General features: G+C 36.6%; 3 protein-coding genes across 3 annotated transcripts; 2 read left to right on the forward strand and 1 right to left on the reverse strand.

Annotated features, from left to right (window-relative positions):
- Positions 1 to 1,344: 1,344 nt before the first annotated feature.
- LOC120276460 (transcription factor bHLH121-like) lies at positions 1,345 to 5,133 on the forward strand. Its single transcript, XM_039283213.1, has 5 exons — positions 1,345 to 1,624; positions 2,963 to 3,084; positions 3,706 to 3,833; positions 3,956 to 4,480; positions 4,674 to 5,133. Exons 1-5 carry the CDS (start codon positions 1,494 to 1,496, stop codon positions 4,839 to 4,841), a joined length of 1,074 nt encoding a protein of 357 aa, XP_039139147.1. The 5' UTR covers positions 1,345 to 1,493; the 3' UTR covers positions 4,842 to 5,133.
- Positions 5,134 to 5,668: 535 nt separating this feature from the next.
- Positions 5,669 to 10,299, forward strand: LOC120275186 (triosephosphate isomerase, chloroplastic). The gene is made up of 9 exons (XM_039281708.1): positions 5,669 to 6,017; positions 6,538 to 6,564; positions 6,988 to 7,057; positions 7,929 to 8,052; positions 8,371 to 8,455; positions 8,536 to 8,668; positions 8,767 to 8,940; positions 9,446 to 9,528; positions 9,996 to 10,299. Exons 1-9 carry the CDS (start codon positions 5,784 to 5,786, stop codon positions 10,050 to 10,052), a joined length of 987 nt encoding a protein of 328 aa, XP_039137642.1. The 5' UTR covers positions 5,669 to 5,783; the 3' UTR covers positions 10,053 to 10,299.
- A 112-nt stretch (positions 10,300 to 10,411) lies between these two features.
- LOC120276257 lies at positions 10,412 to 19,419 on the reverse strand. Its single transcript, XM_039282980.1, has 16 exons — positions 19,369 to 19,419; positions 18,992 to 19,128; positions 16,798 to 17,182; positions 15,865 to 15,997; positions 14,786 to 15,018; positions 14,643 to 14,700; positions 14,107 to 14,234; positions 13,849 to 14,005; positions 13,415 to 13,697; positions 13,226 to 13,289; positions 13,066 to 13,147; positions 12,817 to 12,874; positions 12,602 to 12,692; positions 11,927 to 12,280; positions 11,661 to 11,846; positions 10,412 to 11,442 (listed from the first exon to the last, which is right to left on the reverse strand). Exons 1-16 carry the CDS (start codon positions 19,417 to 19,419, stop codon positions 11,005 to 11,007), a joined length of 2,838 nt encoding a protein of 945 aa, XP_039138914.1. The 3' UTR covers positions 10,412 to 11,004.
- Between the last annotated feature and the right edge of the window lie 628 nt (positions 19,420 to 20,047).

The raw sequence follows: 20,047 nt of genomic DNA on the forward strand, positions 1-20,047 counted from the left end.
AAAAAATATTAAACTACGTGTTATAAGAATAAGTTATGCCAATAAAATTACCAAAATTAAATCCAAAGCTCTCATTTGAACCTTCTATAAATATGAGAAAAAAATTGCTATGATTTATAGTGTTTTTTTTTTTAATGAGACAGAAACTTTTGCAATGTGATTTTTTTTCCTATACTTTTTTATAAAATAAAACTATTAACTATGCACTGTTGTTGAAATGCATCATGCGTGCCATTTACTAGGTCCATCTCATGATAATATTATTAAAATATATTTTTTTAAAAAATAGCTTTTTCCTTATAAAAGTTGCTCGGTTTATATTTTATAAAATAATTTGTCGTCATTCTTACTGTTTCTCATGTGACGCTTTTTTAATTATTATTATTTTTTTTACAAATCATCATTAAAGATAATTAATGGCGTGCATGTTACTATTATTCATGTGAATATTTATTTGGTTTAGATAAGCTACCGATTTATTAGCTGCACGCATTGGAAAATTTATATATGGATGGGAATGTGTGTCACTCAACATTATATGCTCGTGACCTCGTCTATTTTAGTATTTTTAGTGGATGGTGACCCACATGTCTCGTTTTTTAAATTATAGGTTTTATTTGCCCCAACCATAACAGAGTTTTGTTAGCTTTTTTTTTATATAAAAAATAAAAATAATAAAAATATATAGAAATAGAGTAACCACTGAAAATATCTTAAGCGAGGTAATTACATATACAGTAGTAATGACTACATATGAATAGCAAAATTAAAATCAGACTACAAGTAATAATTAGACATCTTTATATAAAAAAAATAGTTAAAAATAGAAAATATGTAGAAAAATAGATTAGAATTTTTTTTATAATAACAATTGCAGTCTTTTATAGTTTTTTTATCAAACTATATCTTAAAAGATATTGTATGACTTTACAATTATATGAATACGAGAACATTCTTAACCATAAGATGTATATAAAAAATTAAGACTATATTTGATAGTTTTTTTATTTTTGTCAAGATTTTTTTATCTTGTAATTATGTACCCTATTAATCCCTCAAATGACCTCAATATAGGAAATTTGATATAAAGAAATTATAATAACTACAAGTAATAAAGTATATATTCCTCTTTACATTAAAAAAAAAGACACTACTAGTATATTTTAATTCACATACAAATAATGGTATACATGAACAAGTACACAATTATTTTAAATTTTTTTAAATATTATATATTTATCTTGAAAATAAAAACTATATATATATATATTATTATTTTCAGCAAATTGAAAATAAATATATAGAAATTGGAAATTGCGGGAATATCCATCAGCGGCACACTACCCCAGTGCACATACCACACGCCATCAGCGCGTAAGCGCACTCGTGGCGGGGCCGCCGCCCAGTCCCAGCTCAGCCTCCCCCGGATCTCCGCCGCCCATACTCAGGAACCCCTCTCCATTCCCATCCCTCCCTCCTTTCTCTCTCGTGTCATGGATCCATGGAAGCCATCGGACGCCTTCTTTCAGCCCCCGCCTTCCGTTCCTCTCACCACCTCCGGGTTCCACACCTCCTGCGCTGATCTCCGACCCTCTTCCGACCAACAACAGCCGGGTTCGAGTTGGTATTACCTTTCTTAGATTCTACTTTTTCCTTTATCATTCCTTTTGCATAATTAATTGTTTGATTCGAGGATTGTTGTTTGTGGGTGCGTGCGCTTGTTTCTTTGCTGAATGGTGAGAAACCCTAATTTTGTCACTGTAGATGTTGAACGTACTGCCATTTTGAAGTTTTGAACGAAGAGATTTGATTCATGTAAGAGCATTGGTTATTATTAAGCTTCTCCCCAAACAGTAGAATTGGAATCAATGCTAGTACTTAATAATTTAGGACATGAAGTCTGCGGTGAAATTTTTTTTTTTCCTCACATAATTTTATTGTTATTCGCGCTTCCTTGGAGAATTACAGAGCTTATATGTGCCTAAATGTTTGGTAGCATGTTTTTGTCCTTTTGAGTTTTTAATTATTGCTTTGCTGTGCCGAGAGTTTGGTAGCTTGAGTGAGGATAGAGTTAATGCCCTTATGTGGTCATCTGACCCATCTCATTGCCAACTTACCATAATATGTCTCTTGTACTAAACATTTACCATAGATTGAAATAATTGCAATTTGCTGGTTGGAATGATGTAAAGGTGGTAGAAGAATGGTGAAATTATCAACTTTTTAGGGAAATGTAATGGTAACGTTACTCAGTGGCATGATGGTTAAAGTTGTGTCCTGCTGGTTGAAGATGACATGGTTGCAGGATTATTTTTCTTACAACTGGGTTCCTGATAAGTGGCCCTTGTGAATGAATGAAGAAAATATAATCATTTCTTAAGAATATTTTTTCACATGAGAGAACCTCATGGTGGTTGTGGAGACTTTGTTGTAGTAACAATGCTTCTACGGTTGGTTGGATTGGTTTGGCTTGGGATTTCCTATCCATCCTTTGTATGGTGTGTTTTTCACTTAAAGAATAGTTTCTATTTGCCTTTATTCAACTAGTGGTGATTGTCCAGTCATCATATTAAAGGCGAAATTTTATTTAAAATTTTAAAGTCTTTTGCATACTCTAGGATTGCAATATCAGTCAGTTGACATTATTCATGCTTTTTTACCTATTTTAATCTGCTGAATTAACTATTCAATTGAGAACCAGAAACAGAACTTTGTCTTTGAGAAGATAGTTTTAACTTTTAAGTGTTCCTTGTATTGTCTGGGCTGGACATTGTACTTCAGAAGTAGATGTACTAAAACCATCTCGACTCCTGTTAGTATCTGTGAACTTTTATTTGATCTCATAATGTTTATATTGTCACTATACCATTTAATGACCATTCTGCACCTTAGGGCTCATGTATTTCTTCTTTTCCATTTCTACTGTAATAAATGAAGTTCTTTTGCATTATGATTTTCATAGTCAAAAGATTGAACAAGAAAACAAAGATACTATTTCTGCACGGAAAGTTCAGAAAGCTGATCGGGAAAAACTAAGGAGGGACAAACTAAATGAACAATTTTCAGAACTGGGTAACACACTAGGTACTTGATCTTTTTAATCCTTTTCATTACAGAATATCATAAGAATATGCAAGGATACAGGGGCTCATAAATAATGTTAACTTGAGGGTTAACTGATTCACTTTACATTTTGTTTGTAACTTCTTTATTTGCGTACTTAACTTTTTCTGCGGTATGACTTTTATGTGATGTTCTTGCTATTAAACATCATTAAGTTCATGTTAGGAACCATACTTTTCATATTTTGATAAATCATCTTCAGCATCAGTTTATGCTTTATATGTTTTAATTTTGGGGGTAGATTATGATAGCAAACCATAACTTGTCTTGGACCATACAACATATTGTTTGATTAAGAAATTTTTCAGAGTATAAGTTGATGAAAGCCAGGGAGCATTGCCTCCTTCGGAACTGATAGACTATGTTCATGATTTGCATTTTCCGTTTTCTAGTAATTAGACTTAAATTTCAATCAAGTACTAATTATCAGTCACCCCTATGTTGAACTTGGTGCTGCTTATGTGGATGTTATGGTAGCCTTACACTGAAAAATTTTAAATTCTTGTATATGGCCAACTAAATTCTTATGTACCATTCTTCCCTCTCTTAATTGCTGATACACTGCTAATTTTTCATATGTAGACCCAGATCGACCCAAGAATGACAAGGCAACCATCCTCACTGATGCAATCCAAGTGCTGAAGGACTTGACTGCTCAAGTGAACAGAATGAAAGTTGAACATGCATCTCTATGTGATGAGTCACAAGAGGTAATTCATCATTATAATAATAACAGATTGATCAGAAACATTTGTTTTTAATGCTTGTGTTGTATCTAGTGTTTTTTTTTTAAATTTTTTTTTTTAAATTTAAAATTATTTTATCCTTGTAGTTGATACAAGAGAAGAATGAGCTCAGAGAAGAGAAAGCAACTTTGAAAGCAGATATAGATAATCTGAATGCTCAATATCATCAAAGGCTCAGGGCTCTGTTTCCATGGGCTGCTATGGATCCTTCAGTCGTTATGGGCCCACCTCCTCCGTATTCATTCCCAATGCCAGTTCCAATGGCTTCTGGTCCATTCCCGGTCCATCCAACACCACCATACCACTTCTTTAGAAATCAAAATCCTGGAACTATATCCATTCCTTATTCCATGTATACGCCATATTCTTCTTCCTTTGCTAATGCTCAGGTTGACCCATCATCTAACCATCGACGCACTCCTCATCATCACGCAAGCAGCAATAATTCTCATACCACTAGTGCACAGGATTCTAAGAAAAAGACGTCCAATGATCAGCGGCAAAATTGCAATGAAAGAAGTGATGACTTTAGTGATGTTGCCACTGAGTTGGAGCTTAAGACTCCTGGATCTTCTGTGCCTTCCGCGCATTCAGAAGCAGCGAAGGATCAGGTTCAAATTTCACTTCCTTTTGGGACTAGAACTCTTGCTTGCAGCTACCACATTAATTTAAATTTCATACATTATTAATTAAATGTTGCCCACACCTTCATGATCTGCCATTGTGCACTTGTATACACAAGAGACACGGACGAGTATTCAATCAAGAGTCAATAACACCAAGTTCTGATATCTTTTTGTGCAGGACCCAAGTCCTGAAGAGGGTAAGAGAAGGAAACAGTGGTCAGGATCTGTTCATCCAAAAGTCAATATTGTTACCGAAGCGACCAGCTCAAGCATGTGTTCTTCCTCTGTCTTGCCTGATAGTTCCTGCACTAGTGCTGGCGATGAGATGGTCACTGATAACCGATAAACTTCAAACTGATGCCATTTGACAGCCTCATACCATAGAATGTACAGTATGATGACCATTCCCACATACACAGGTTCTGTTAATGGGGACAACTATAGCATAAGAAGTATAGATAAAAAAGATGGTCCAATTTGATTGAACTGCTGTGATAATAAGTCACTGCTGGTTGGATGTGGCGGGATTATGTGATGGTGCTGCTTACCAGCTCAAGTCATGCCATGTAGAACTTTTCTAATTATATCTGTAGACTCATGTATGACTTTCAATGGTGAAAATGCTAATATTAATTACACCTATATATATAATATAACAACATCACCTGTCAAGGTTTTAAGTATTCGAAAAGAAAATCTAGGAAAGATTTTTCAATTAAAAACATCTAATAATCTAAACAAAAAGATAAATCAACTAAGTTTGCTGAATTTCAAGGGACCAACCCGTTGAGTCCCCATCATCAGAGTAAACAATTATCCGTTTTTCATTATTGTCATCGGCATGGGCTTCACCAAACTCAAACCAGATCCAAGACCTGGTCCAGTCATACAACGGATATTGGTAGGTGTGGTTGCTGCTCGGTGTCGCACATATCACATCACGCTTTCCCACCGTCCTCCATTCACCACCAACCATCGTCGATCACTAATAAGATATTTTCACGAATCTACGTGGCGGTCTCCTATTCGTCTGAACAGCGCTGTACGCTGTTCAGAAGAAGTGCGTCCTCATGAGATAGCCACGTGTCCATTGAAGGGGCGCCTCGGTCTATCCGATCAAGTCACAGCTCCGCCAGAGAACTAATGAACGAAATGCAACATTTTTTTTAAAAATTTTTATTTAAAAAAAAAAAAGGTTCTCGTGAAGTCCATCCAGATTCAGTGCCATTGTTTTTCTCTTTCACTGCTTCTCAGGCTCTCTCGCTAGGTTTGCAATCAGGCGCAAACGATGGCGGCGGCCATGGCTTCCACTTCTTCATTGGCATCGTCTCAGCTGCATTCGGGCATCAAGAGACCCGCCTGGACCTTCGCCTGCCCCCAGTTCTCTGGATTGCGCCGTGGCACTGAGTCCTCCGCAGCTCAGGCGCTGTTCTTCCAGCATGCTCAAGCGCAGCTTCGGCTCTCTTCCTCTTCTCGGAGGACCCCCACAAGAGGAGTCGTCGCCATGGCTGGATCTGGAAAGGTTGTTGTTGTTATTATTATTATTATTATTATTATTGGTTTTCACCCGTTTCTTACTTCTCTTGTTGTATTTTCCATTATCGCACTGCAGTTGCTTTGTCCTTCTCGTGATCTTCGTCTCAGATTTTCATCAGGAAGCTTGTGAGCATATTCAATATGCTGTCTTTCTTCGTCTTTTTTGAATTGTGGTCTTTTCATTACTCTGTGGTTAGAAATGGAATTAGGCCATATTTCTTGTTATTTGGCACAACCAATGTTTGACTTTCTGCTTGGATTTGCCTGGCTCTTTTCGTTGATCGTGCAATGAGGTGTTGCCAAATAAAAAAAAAAAAGAGTGCAGAGAAAGAGGAAAAGTACATTGATTACTGGTGTGCCATGAAATTGCAAATACTAAGCTTCCCTGATTTCCCATTAAATTATGATAATCCGAGTGCATTATGTTTTTTCAATTGCAAGGAATTTAGACATTTATCACTTTCTCAACATTTCCCTTTTTGATGACTGGATTTCTTTTGTTGCAGTTCTTTGTCGGAGGCAACTGGAAGTGTGTAAGAGTCTCCTTCTGAAAACAATCCTCTGCGTTCTTCTTTTGTTCTTTTCTGTTGATTTATTGTAAGAGTCCATGTTGCGTCAGCAACTGTGTGAGGATAACAGACAGACCAAGCATTAGTTGATGCAGCTATGAGCCGGAGAAGTTGCCAACATGCTGCAGGGATAGCTGTTCAGCTTATTAATTCTTCATATAAATTGTTTTAGTATTTCGCATTATTTTTGCTTCTTTTTGAGTACCAACATCTTTTATGCATATATGCTAGTGTTGTACTTGTATTTTCTGACAATTGGTGTCAACACTTGAGGCTTAGATTTTTTTTTTATAAATTAATTAGTCTTAATTGGAGTTATCTTTAACAAGAATGCTTCCTCTAGACTACTGTCTATTAAGTTTGTCTCACTCTTTTGGTGATTTGCAGAATGGAACAAAAGAATCTATTAGCAAACTTGTGACTGACTTGAATGGTGCAAAATTGGAGGATGATGTTGGTAAGATAACTCGTTAAATTCTTATTGTCACAATTAATGTTTAAGTTCTTATCCTCATTTGCCTTAGTTTTGCCGCTGACATCATTTTGTTCCTATAACCTATCTGTTACAAACTTCGATTTAATATAACTTTTCATTTGTATCATGCAAACTTACAAACTAGTCACACATGACTGCTCACCAATTAGAAAATTTGCTTGGTGGTCTAATTAAGGATCAAGATGTAAGGAGTGAATTAGCAACAATTTTTTAGCTGTGAATCATCATGGTTTAACATTCAAGGTTACAAATGTGAAGTATTTCAACTTTTAAACCTGTGTTTGACATGCTAGATTGCTACATCATGTAATTAATATTTTGAGATCTATCTTGGCCTTGATCTTTATAGTAGCAGAATTTTTTTTAGTTTCTTTATTTATCATATGGTAAAAAAAAAAGTAGATTTTTCACATTTGCATTAATAATTATTACAAGCATCAGCTAATCCCATCAATTCTCTGTTCATTTTCTCACTATAAGATCCTAAATCCTCCAAGATGGATTTCAATTTTTGTTCTTTTTGCTGTGTCCATTAGAAGGGTTTGTTAGCATCCTCCCTCCCCTGTGATCTGATCCTTTCTATAAATTCCAGACTTCCTCCTATCATCTTCTCACTCTTTGTTAAGGAAATGATATAACAGTTAGATGGACTTGAACTTCTTTGTTATGTGTGCATGCTATCTAGGTCAGGAACTCAGAGCCATTTTGGCTACCATATATACTTTTAGATTTCGCAGATTTATAATCCAAAAGGTTGTACTAATTTTAAGTTGTTTATTGGTCTTGCTGTAACTCTGAACGCTGTTTAATTATTGGTTTATGGATTTTGCAGATGTTGTCGTTGCACCACCATATATTTATGTTGACCAGGTGAAGAATTCATTGACTGATCGTATGGAGATATCTGCCCAGAATTGTTGGGTGGGAAAGGGAGGAGCTTTTACGGGGGAAATCAGGTGATGATTTTGTTCACTACCCTTATCATAGCTAACCGTTTAGTATCTAGATGTTGTCATTGCATCACCATATATTTTGGTTATCACATGCATTTTGCTTCCAAGAATTCTCTTAATGAATTATCTTAATATTGTTTCTCCGACACACGCTCACACGTGCAACCACACAGGATTTTGAAGAACACACCCTATTCCATCATTTTGAATTTTCTTATTTATTTATTTAGGGATGTTATTGAATGTTGCCTATTGATTTTTTTTAGTCCTATCTTTATTCAAACCATTGACAGCAAATTCTTTTGCTTTAACATTGTCTAGTGCGGACCAATTGTTAGATATTGGCTGCAAATGGGTTATTCTTGGTCACTCTGAGCGAAGGCATGTTATAGGTGAAGATGATCAGGTACCTACAGAGAATTACTATCTAATGATTTTCAGTGTTATGAAAGAACGTTAGGCTCAACAGTTCATCCTTTCTTTCAGTTCATTGGGAAGAAAGCTGCTTATGCATTGGACCAGAATCTTAAAGTTATTGCCTGTATAGGAGAAAAGTTAGACGAAAGAGAAGCAGGGAAAACTTTTGATGTTTGTTTTCAACAGTTGAAGGCTTTCGCAGGTGATTTTCTTCCTCAAAATTTCTAAAACAGAATTGCAATTCTTCATAGACAAATATAAGAAGTTCTTCCCATACTAAAACGCTGGATGTGCTTGTAGATTATGTGAAGAGTTGGACAAATGTTGTTATCGCTTATGAGCCTGTATGGGCTATTGGCACTGGACAAGTAGCTACACCTCAGCAAGCTCAAGAAGTGCATGCTGTTGTTAGGGGTTGGCTTAAGGAGAATATCTCACCAGAAGTTGCCACTACTACTCGCATTATTTACGGCGGTAAGTTTGCAACTATTGTTTCAGCCTTATGCTCATCCTTATAAATAAAGCTATTTTCTGGATTGTAGGGAAGCATTATATAAGTTGTGAACACCTGTTTAACAATTAAAGCCTTTTACAAACATAATTAGGATCAAGTTTGATTTCAGGATTTTGTTGAATAGCATGAATATCAATGAGAAAAAAGCTCTGAAACCTGAACTTCTAGGTCCGTAATTATTTTCTCATCTATTACCTGTATTTAAATTACTTTTTTTAGTCCCAGTCAGTACACCCTGGATTACCGCCCACATTCAAAGTTGTGATGCTAGATGTGGTTGCCTTTGACCTTAGCTATTCTATTGGAAACAATCCTTTAATCTCAAGGAACTTCATTAACTTTGAACATCAAGATAGTCTCATTGTTTTGGTAGAAGCCCCTCCTTAGCTATACAAGCTATGCAAGTATGAGTGCTCCATCTGAAGACGACTTCATGTGATTTAAAATGTCACACTTTGTCTACAGGTTCAGTGAATGGGAGTAATTGCCTTGAGCTTGCAAAACAAGAAGATATTGATGGCTTTCTTGTTGGTGGTGCTTCCTTGAAGGTACTGCTCAGCAAAACCCACTCTTCTTTAATTACGATAACATGATAGCGGTAAAAGACACACAATGATCATTTTCTTGAAATACTGCTTTTATTTTAATAAAAAGAGAGAAAAAAAACTAGCTTTCTTTAATGCCATTCATCATCTCCCACATGCCAAGCATGAGTGTTGGCAAGCTTCATCAGGTACCAATTATCCTACCATAGCTGATCCTCACCTTAATTATGATTTTGGATCCAATTAAATGCAAAAGTGCATCCCATTACATATCGCTGCTCGTGCATTTGTTTATATTGATAGACAAGACAGCTGAGCTTTTCACCCAGCGCGTATTATTCTAAGAACTTTAAATCAATGTACTGTTTGCAAAGGAGGATGGCAAGCACAAGCATGCATTTTGTACGTTGAGGCATCAAGCTATTTATAGTTGGCTCTTAATGCTTGTTGTCTTTCATTGTTTTTGGCAGGGTCCTGAGTTTGCTACAATTGTGAATTCAGTGACATCAAAGAAAGTGGCTGCTTGATGTTGTTGTGGACGGTGAACACCCTTTCCAGACAAGTATCGCACAATTTTATGGAGTGAAATTTACAACTTGGTCAAGTTCGGGATTTTTGTGACAATCTCTAATAATCCTCCTTGAGTTGTCGACATTCTCTAATAATATCCTCATTCACCCAATGAATGTCTCATCAGACCTAATGTATTGTGTGGAAGTTCAATCACAATTGGCTTCACTTTTCAAGTCAATATATTTAACTAAAAATTAAAGAGATTGCTGTTGTTTATTGCACACAACTCTATGAATTGAGCTGCTTGTCACAGTTTGCAATCACCTAACCTCGTAAAAACTTATGAGACAACAAAAGTTCATGTCATTCAACTTCCATCAGGTCATTTTGTGAGAACCAAAATAGTTATTTCCTTCCAAAATTTCTGAACAAGATTGAATACTGTATATAATTCAGAATTAGCTGAAAGAACGCAGGCATTTTCAAAGACACAATTCACAAAAAGATGCAAGCACTTAGAAAGAAAAGCCCTTAATCTATGACAGCTCATCATACTTTAAATTGAATATATCCAAATTCTCTGAAGTTCTATAAATCTATTCTTCTTTGCCTTGATGAGGACACGCCACAGATCATCACTATAATCATCATCTGTATATGCAAACAGTAAGCACCCACTGAAGATCTCCTATTTTGCTGCTTCAAGTTCAACACCATGACCCAGTTGCCTGTATGCTGAACTGCAGTTCATCATCAGCATAACGACTGGTATCAGGCGACTGTATTGCAGTTACCAACCTGAGCTTTGTAAGGCCAGTGGATCCCGGTGATATCGGTGTTATCATTGTTACCTTCTGATAAGTTCGGTTTGAGAGTTCAGCAGGTTATCTTTAGGAATATGGCACAGTCAGGAATTAAAGAATGAACAATGAACCAAATGTTCATCTGCACCACCTTTCAGAGAGCTTACATGTGCTGGACATTGCAGAGAAGCTGCATCGGAATTGGACCTTCTGGTCTGAATCCTGCATTGTCTAATTGTTGTTGTCTGTTTGATGATGGGGTCGTCATCGACAGAGGAATGGAAAGAAATTGGTGTTGATGCGGAGGATGGTGATATGCGGCTCCTGCAGGCACTTCTGCAGCAGGTGCAGATGAAGCTTGACCAGAGGGAAGGAGAGGCGGCAATGAGTCATGTGGCCTTCCATTCTGCCACTTTGGTTGTCTGTAGTGTGCCATATGTGCTTGCCACATCTGCTGCTGCTGTTGTTGCTGTTGATGATGTTGGTGCTGGTGTTGATGTTGATGCTGGTGCTGGTGCTGGTGCTGGTGCTTCATTCCAGGATGGACCATATGGGAACCATAAAGTGGGCTACTCATATAATGTGGCAGCTGGAGCTGCATCTAAATCCCAAATAGCAAACAATTTTAACAAGTCATACAATGATTCAAAATATAAAATGAAAATTTGAATAAGAGAAAGGTCAGAGATTAATCCATGCTTATTCTGCAATTCTAACATGTAACATGCATACCATGCAAAGTGGAGTTTTAGTCCAGAAGTATGATAGATCAATAATCATTGAACTCAATTATCCATAATTTGCGATAAGATAACAGACCTGCTGATTTGCCACAGCTGCCAACTGATCTGGAAAGGCAGCTGTATAAGGCCCATGTGGAAAAGGGAACGGGAACATTGTGTGATGCTGTACCTGAAAAGGTACAGGAAACTGACCATGCAACTTCACACTGTTCCCAGGGTTGTTACTATCGACAGTGGCTGATGTGGATGAAAAATCACAACCCTAAACAATAAGAGACATCGCTTCATCAGAATAAATGAGTACAATACAAGGAATTTTTGTATAGAAATGTGAGTATATACCGGCTTTGGTTGAGGATATGCTCCAACGGAAGCAGAGACAGGTGCCTGTTGTACTTGTGAGAACCTTTTATCTACAAGCATGTGTGTCCTTGGTTCATGCAGATTCCTCTCCATGACAGAACTATCAGTTCCTGACATTGCCATGGTGGTTATGCCATTCCTTGGCCCAACTGACGACCCATTGGCAGGTTGTGCACTTGAACTTACACCTTCTTTGACATCCAATTTGCCTGGTGGAAGTGAGAACATGCATCTTTTTTCTATGTTCTGATGGTTCTGGATGAGATGGCTGATGTGTAAGTGAATAGCACACTTTTTCCATGGCTGCTTCCTGTCGACTAACAATGGAGGAAGCTGCATGAACAAAAAATGATGTCCAACAGAAGAAATATTATTAGTGTAGAGATTCTACCTCTTTAAATGGTTCACTGATAAGATAAAACATGCATGGGGTTTAATATGTACAATATTCAATTTATAGGTCTAAGTAGTTGAAAGAAATTAATCATATGGATAAACAAGCTGGCTAATGATCACAAGAAATGAACTATACAACTAGTTGACACAGTGTATACCATGATTGAGAAAGTTCTTTTAAGCATTCTTTTATTCTCTTCTTCATTTTGGAGCTTTTAGGAGTAAATGAAAATTCACAAGCAGAGGAACATATTTCACCTTCTCGGCGGGAGTTTTCTTGCATGTACTAGGGCCAGAAGAACTGGTGCAGGCAATATCCGGCCACATTGCTGCTTTACTTGAAGAAGACCTATGACAGCAGATTTGCAACATTTGGAGCAAAACACCAGATTAATAATAAACCAAAACAAATTGTCAAAAGTGTACGCGTGTGAATTGCAAACTTAAGTTTGAGAAGCGCAGTTCTAACTTACTTTGCAGAATGCCCTTGACCAGCAGCAAGCAAGCCAGGCTGGATGTTGGGGGTAATAACTGATTTGTAAAAGGGAAAACCCCAAGAGAACCAATAAGTCATATAAAGAAAACAAAATGGAATATTAGCTGAAAATAACAATCATAGCTTACAACACAAAAACAAACCGCTGTGTAAAGCATGAAAGTGAAAGTGTTTCTATATTTCAAAATAGATTCTCTGCCCAAAACATAAGAACAAATGGGGTTACCTTGTCGGTGAACATCCTGCAAGCTGCCATCAGTGATTTGCTTGAATGATTGCAGTTTGATCTCCCCGGTAACAGATCCAAACTGAAAATAACACAAAATTAATCACTTGTTAAGTCATAGAATTTTCTGTATTGTGGCATTTGTTGATAAAAGAATCACCGGCCAAAGCCCATTTTCCAGATTATGAGCTGGAGGACCATCAAACTGTGTTGGTTGTGATGATCTGTCAGCAAATTGAAGTGAAGTAGAGTAAGGACATGGGAACCATAATTCCTCCATAGCCAGGTATATAAAGAATTAGCAGATCGACAACTAATAAATTATATAAAAAAGAGAAAAAATGCGCACCCATTTCCAGAAAGCAAATGGACTGAAGCTTCTGTGCATTTTGAAGGGTTTATTGTATCTCTCAAAGTCAAATGGTCCACTTGCTCATTCCCAGATAGAAGAGAAGTTCCTTTGGTGGCACTTTGAGCAGTTCCATTCATATCAGGTTTGAACTTTTGGCTTCCACTGACAGTGACACCCGCCAACATAGATGGTCCAGCCTTATCAGCTTCTTTAAGTGATAGATTCGTCACTTCATTGATGTTACAAGGAAGTAAAGATTTTGCATCTTCCCCCTTGGAGACTGTTAGGTAGAATAATAGTATCATTATCAATAAATCACAGTCAGCTAAAGAGCGATATTGTCGAACCAGATATCATGTTTACCTCAAAAAGCATCAACCAAGATAAATACATGGATGGAATCATGGGCATAGTAGAATATTACACTTTACCTGCCAGAGCAGCACTCATTGCCTTAGCCTCAGAATTCTCTTCAGAAGACCTTCCATTTTCTGTGTGCACAAGTGGGACAGGAAGAATGGCCATACTAGCTAAGCTGGACAAGGTTTCTGCAACTTCTTCCTCTTCTTTTGTGAATGGATCACTTGGCTAATTGAACCAAAACATTAAGGAAGATCTATCAGGAAAATTCCATGAAAACAAGAATAATTGAAGATCTGAACAGTTGGAAGTGAAGAAAAAGGACAAACCATAATTTGCTTGAGTTTCTTGGATCCATTGATGTTGGACACTAGTGACCCACTAGAGACATGTTGGTGCCTCTTCCTTGCATCTGACATTGGTGGGGATGCTGATTGGCTGTTGCGTTTATTAATAGCTGGGCAAAAAGACAGTAAGCATGAAACTTACAATAGACAGAAAGATCTTAAATTTAGAACTTTGAAACAAAAAACAATCTAAATTAACCAAGACAGCAACCATGACATGGTAAATTTCAAAATACCAATTGATCAGTTCTCTTTGAAAAAGGTAAAGAAAAACATCGATCAATCAGTTACGTGAAGACGGTAAATTTAGGATAAACCACAATAGCTGACTGGAATCTAATTAGACCAAAAACTTAGACATGAAGAGAAAACAAAAGCTCAATCCTACTAAAATATTCGACACAGAGGCATCTTATAAAGAAAAAAAAAGTCAGACATGACTATGACTAAAATAAGGAATTTATAATATTAGCACAAACTAAAAATCCAATCAAAGCAATATCACTAAGTTCTCATACCCGACCGTAATCTTCTAGGCACCATAGCAGGATCTATGGCATTGCAGTCATCCAATGCCTTGATTAAACAAATGAAGAAAAAGGGAATCAGCATTAAACAAAGAAATGAATCATTGAAAATGCCGAGAGGAAAAGCAAGAAACCTTGGCTTGTAACTTGGGTTTCTTCCTACTATGATGCGTACTGGTGGTCGCAATAGTAAATGGTGGCCGAGTCAGGCTGCCTGCATCTCCTTCAGACCCACTACCGGTGGTGCCGCTGCCACTGATCTCCCCATCTCCCTTGTTTGAGCTTAACCACATTCCTCTCACATCCTTAAATCTCTCCAACCCATCTTCCTCCTCAACTCCATCTCCATTAACGGTATTGCCCAAAACTGCAAAAGAGTTTTGAATTATATATGTCCTTACTCTAATCATATGAAATGGATCATTCATTAAATAAAAAGGCCCAGGAAAAAAAAATCACAAATTATTGAAAAGAAACAGATCAAAGGCATCATCCAAACAAGAAGTCAGTGAAAATAACATCCCAAAATTTATTCTTTATTCCTTCTTCTCCAAGAAGGAGAAGTCAGAACTTGTTTTGAAGGTGTGGTTGTAAATAAGAAGGCAGAAGAGGGGCACTTTGGGAAACGCAGAAAACAATTATTTCTCAAAGACAAAGAGCATCATCATGTACTGAAAGAAGAAGAAGAGCCAGTCTAAGGAAATTCTGGTCTTCCTTTCATCACAACTGCAGCTGTAAATAAATGAGAAGAAGGGGGGCATTCTGGGAATAGAAACAAAATATGGTTAAAAAAAATTAAGGAAAATAAGAAGAAAAAAAAAAAAGGATCATTATCCATTCAAATACTAAGGCCACAACAAAGACCTCTATCGTTTCCTTGCTTTTTCTAGAGCAGAGAAGAATCAGCACCATAGCCCCCAGTGGCTGTAAATTTGGTAGCACGAAAGGGGCATTTCGGGAAACAAAAATCAATTGACTTGATGGAGAAGAAAAATAAAGAAAAAAGAAATCTGAAGACAAAACCAACAGCTCACCAAAAAGAAAACATAAAACAAAAACAATAACCAACCCATCAAACAATTTCAAGTCATTTCCTCATCTCCAAAGGAACCAAAAAAAAAAAAAAGACCATTGTTTTTTAATATTAGCGATGTGACCAGAAGAGGGGTATTTTGGGAAACAAAAGGATAGAGACCAAAAAGATCCAAAGTACCTGAAAGAGAGGGAGCAATGTGTCCCGATAACGCCCTCAGATGTCGCTTCCCTGAGCTTCGCCGCAAATCTCGACCTTTCTCTCCGTCCATGATATCCTCTCCACCAACATCGATCGCCGGAACTCTTAGATCCTGAAAACCAAAATCCCAGATGAACAAAGAACCAGACAGAAGGCACTGATGATAGTGATTGTTTATACTAGCACAAACGTGGCTTTCTTATCTTATATTCATTCTATTTTGGGGGGAAAAATGAAAGGGAAAAAAAATCCATTTTTGGATTGTTTTTGCGGATATCTATGGCTCTCAAGCCTAAAAGTTTGATGAGTGAGTGAATACCGGGACGAAGTCCCATAGATCGATGGGGGTTTAACCGAGAGAAAGAGAGAAGGAAAAGAAGGGAAGAGAGAAAAAGAAGTGCAGAGGAATCTGGTTCTCTTCAGCACCAAGAGCTAAAGCAGCCAGTCAGACAGAAACCCAAAGGATCTTTCCGAATATGAGACGAGGAAAAGAGAAAACCAACCATTAATCCCAGAATCTCCTCCAAATCGTTACCTTTCGCAAAAGGCTTCAATATAAATAAAGAATGAATGGCATGCTAAAAAAAAATCCCAAAAAAATAGAAAAATTAAAGAGAAAATAAAGGATGTTTCTTTCTGAGTTTCAGATCGAAAACATAGAGAACAAAACACATGAAAAGCCACAGTTTAACATAAAAAAAAAAAATCAGTAAAAAGAAAGCTTAGATTAAAAATAAAAAACAAACACCGAGCAAGCATCTCCCAAACCAATAAAACTACAACAAAATCCTAAAAAAATGAGAAAAATGCACCAAAAAAGAAGAAGAAAAAACCACGACAGCGATCAAATCCCAAGAATCCAAAGGACCCACATACCCACACAAATCACACGCACAGCTATAAATCATATACCCCTCGAAGCCGGAAACGGCGTCGGTGCCGTTGCCGAGAATACAAGAACGTCCTCCTCACAAAATCCCAAGGACCAAGATGGGATTTTTCTCTCAAAAACCGCCCCAAAAAGGACGGAAAAATCGAAGCTTCACCTCCGAAACCGCTCCTCAGTCTCTCTCTCTCTCTCTCTCTCTCTCTCTCTCTCTCAGCCTCTTCTCTAACTCTTTCTCTTTCTATCTCTCTCTCCCTCTCTCTGCGCTCTTTATACGGACACGCAGCGAAGCTCCCAATCACGTCATCCACGATCGCCGCTGTGGGCCCTGGACATTCTTCAGCCGTCCGATCCCCAGCCACGTGGACACAGGAGCCATCCCATTCTCGTCTCCGACGGCCACGATCTCTCCTACTTGATGGAGATCGAGTGATACGAGCCGTTGGATTTGTTTATTCTGTGGGGTTTGGTCACGAGCTCATTGTGTGATGGAGACGGTGGTTGGGCGTTGCAGGAATCGGAAACGAGAAGATGAACGGCTGTGATTGCATGAAAGGTGTGTGTGATGTGGCAGAGTGGGGGCCACGTGGTGGGGGCACTTTGCCCATGCTTTCCCTTTCTCCCCCACTTTGCCCCTCCCTTTATACTGCTTTAATTATGAGGATTATTAACCAATTCCTCATTTCCTCTCTCTCTCTTCTTAATTAAATGCCCTTTCCAACTCTTTCAATAATTTTTGTCTTAACTAATCAAATAAATCTTCTTTCTTTTCCCCTTTTTTTTCCGTTGTCAACAAGAACATTTACGTCATTCTTTTAATTACTTAAGATATATATATAAATATATAATAGTTAATTACAGGTACAGTGTATTTTAGTCGGTAAAATGGTAGAATATTTTTAGTGGATGAGGAAGAGAAATATGGATGTAAAAAAATCACAGCTTATTTCAGTGACTTTTGAAGAATGTAGAAACCATCTTTATTTACCATAAGACAAAATTAGCCTAATGAATAATTTTTTTATCTAAATCAAATGGTTAGTTTTCCGTATCTATGAAATAAATAAAATTAGCATATTCATGTAATTTTATTTCTTAAAAAAAATAAAATAATAGATCTATTTACATTGGGTTCTTTAAATAAAGTGTTTATTTTAAAGTGTATTTGACATTTAATTTCAAAACTCATTTAAAGGGAAAACGAATATATTTGTTAAATTTGTTAAATACATATATGTCTGTTTTTATTTTTTTTAAATAAAAGCGGTTGTAACCTATTTATTATATATATATATAGTAATTCAAATAAAATTATTGTTTTAAATTAAATAAAAAATAATTCGTGAAAATTTATTAATTTACCAACTCACTCCAAAGATAGTAAAATTTAACAAGTCTGCATGTTTCCATGAGGGAGTCCGTACAAAGAATTTATTTGTTGTTTTCTGTTGTTCAAATAAATAAATAAATAAATAAATAATATGCTATTAAAAATAAAAACTAAAGAAAACATAGTGAAGCGAGATGGGCACATGGGCCAGTAGGAAAAGCAGAGAAAACCGAAAAGAGCCACGAAAAAAACCCAAAAAGGTTACCAAAAAGTAACCAATCACGCGAGATGAGTAAAAGTTACGAAATTGGCAAACCTTTTAATCTTTTATTATTAATTTATTAACCATTAATTATTACAGTAAGAAAAAATTAAGAATTCAGTGAGGTAAAAAATCGGCGATTATTTCCGGGAATCGGCGAGGCGCGACGAGGCCATCTGACGTGTCCGACGCGATTATCTGACTGGAAACTCGGCGTCACAGGCTCACGTTTGTCGCGTGATTTTCAAAATTAAGTCTAATTAAATTATTTCAAACATTATTATTATTATTCCCAAAAAAACTATATTTTAATTTAATAATATTTTATTTAATTCTGAATAAGAACAAAATATTTAAAATTTAATTATAAAATTCAATATAAGTATTTTAGTAATCCCCTAGTTTTTTAGATGCCTAACTTAATTTTTTTTTTTTTATAAAGTGAATAAACCACAAATGCATCAAATAAAGAAATCAAGTACAAAGCACAAAAGACAAACAGACCATCCACTAGGAGTGGAAACAAAAAAAACAAAGACAGAAAAACACGAAAACAGTCTAACAAGAACAGAAAAGACACCATGAGACACAGAAGGGAGGAGGGAGGGACTCCTCCAAGACTCAGGACCACGGTGGAACACTAGCCAGAGAGCTCCTCGTGCCTATCGAGCTCCATCTCCTCGCGAGGGGGGTCTGAGAACTGGATGCAGCGCCGGACCGCAGTAATAAACTCCTCAAGCCTGTGCATTTCCTTAGCAAGGACCACTGGAGACCAAGAGACTCAACATGACATGAATATCAACAGCTTTTAAAAATATTTGATTATAAATAAATAAAATTATTTTCGTTCCAAACAATTTCATTTATTATCAAAATTAACTATATATTATTTAGGTTTTTAACATTATATGATTCATGAAGAAAGTAAAAAGTTACAATATATAGGTTCAATTTTCTATACATTTCTTCCAGTATAGAGAGGAATTTTCACCCAATAGTTGAAACCTGAAAATCTTTAAATTGGAGGTGACCCAAAATGTCCATGACACATATCATCGTTTATAAATTCTAATTAACCTTGTGTTTTTAACCCTTTCAAAAAGTTAGGTAAAAATACCTAATCATGGCTTCTAATTGCATCTCAATTTTATCTTTTGTTACACTTTCGTGTTTGTACCGTCTTATTTTTTAAAAAACAAAATTATAATTTATTTACTTACAAAATATATTTCAGTTGTAGCATTGGCATGAAAGTGAAAAGGATGTTCAATCTATTATAAATTATTGGATTACACTTGGATTTGCATGGACAATGATGGCCATTGGCCATTTAAAATAAGTAACTTCCAAAGTATTTGACCGTGGCCCATTTGCATTGTCCTTTATATGCATACAAAAGGAGGTTTTTTTTTATTTATGTTTCTTTAAAATGATTTATATAGTTTTTTTTTTTAATGTAACCCCTGTATTTATATAAGTTTTATTTTGTAGTATATATATTTAGACTTGTATTGTCACGCCCCGAACCTGGCTCCCCAGGCCCAGTGCACTGACAAACGGCCACACACCCACCAAGCTGAGGCCCAGAGAGGGCATGTAAGGCCCTCAAAACCCTGCTCTCAACAAATCACAAAAAAAGTCTAACGAGAGCAAAGCGCTAGAAACAAGAATGGAGTTCAAAGAC

This window comes from Dioscorea cayenensis, chromosome 14 (assembly GCF_009730915.1).
Source record: "Dioscorea cayenensis subsp. rotundata cultivar TDr96_F1 chromosome 14, TDr96_F1_v2_PseudoChromosome.rev07_lg8_w22 25.fasta, whole genome shotgun sequence".
Classification (NCBI taxonomy): domain Eukaryota; kingdom Viridiplantae; phylum Streptophyta; class Magnoliopsida; order Dioscoreales; family Dioscoreaceae; genus Dioscorea; species Dioscorea cayenensis.

Bases quoted from the DNA above. Each gene is read 5' to 3' on its own strand.
- LOC120276460 (XM_039283213.1), top strand. From the start codon at position 1,494: ATGGATCCATGGAAGCCATCGGACGCCTTCTTTCAGCCCCCGCCTTCC. The intron at 1,625-2,962 runs GTATTACCTTTC...TGATTTTCATAG, and splicing joins CAACAGCCGGGTTCGAGTTG to TCAAAAGATTGAACAAGAAA. The intron at 3,085-3,705 runs GTACTTGATCTT...TTTCATATGTAG, and splicing joins AGAACTGGGTAACACACTAG to ACCCAGATCGACCCAAGAAT.
- LOC120275186 (XM_039281708.1), top strand. From the start codon at position 5,784: ATGGCGGCGGCCATGGCTTCCACTTCTTCATTGGCATCGTCTCAGCTG. The intron at 6,565-6,987 runs GTAAGAGTCTCC...GGTGATTTGCAG, and splicing joins TCGGAGGCAACTGGAAGTGT to AATGGAACAAAAGAATCTAT. The intron at 7,058-7,928 runs GTAAGATAACTC...TGGATTTTGCAG, and splicing joins AAAATTGGAGGATGATGTTG to ATGTTGTCGTTGCACCACCA.
- LOC120276257 (XM_039282980.1), bottom strand. From the start codon at position 19,419: ATGATATGTGTCATGGACATTTTGGGTCACCTCCAATTTAAAGATTTT. The intron at 14,006-14,106 runs GTTTGTCCTTTT...TGGTTCAATTAG, and splicing joins AGAAACTCAAGCAAATTATG to CCAAGTGATCCATTCACAAA. The intron at 12,281-12,601 runs GTGAAATATGTT...TTGTTCATGCAG, and splicing joins AGAAAACTCCCGCCGAGAAG to CTTCCTCCATTGTTAGTCGA.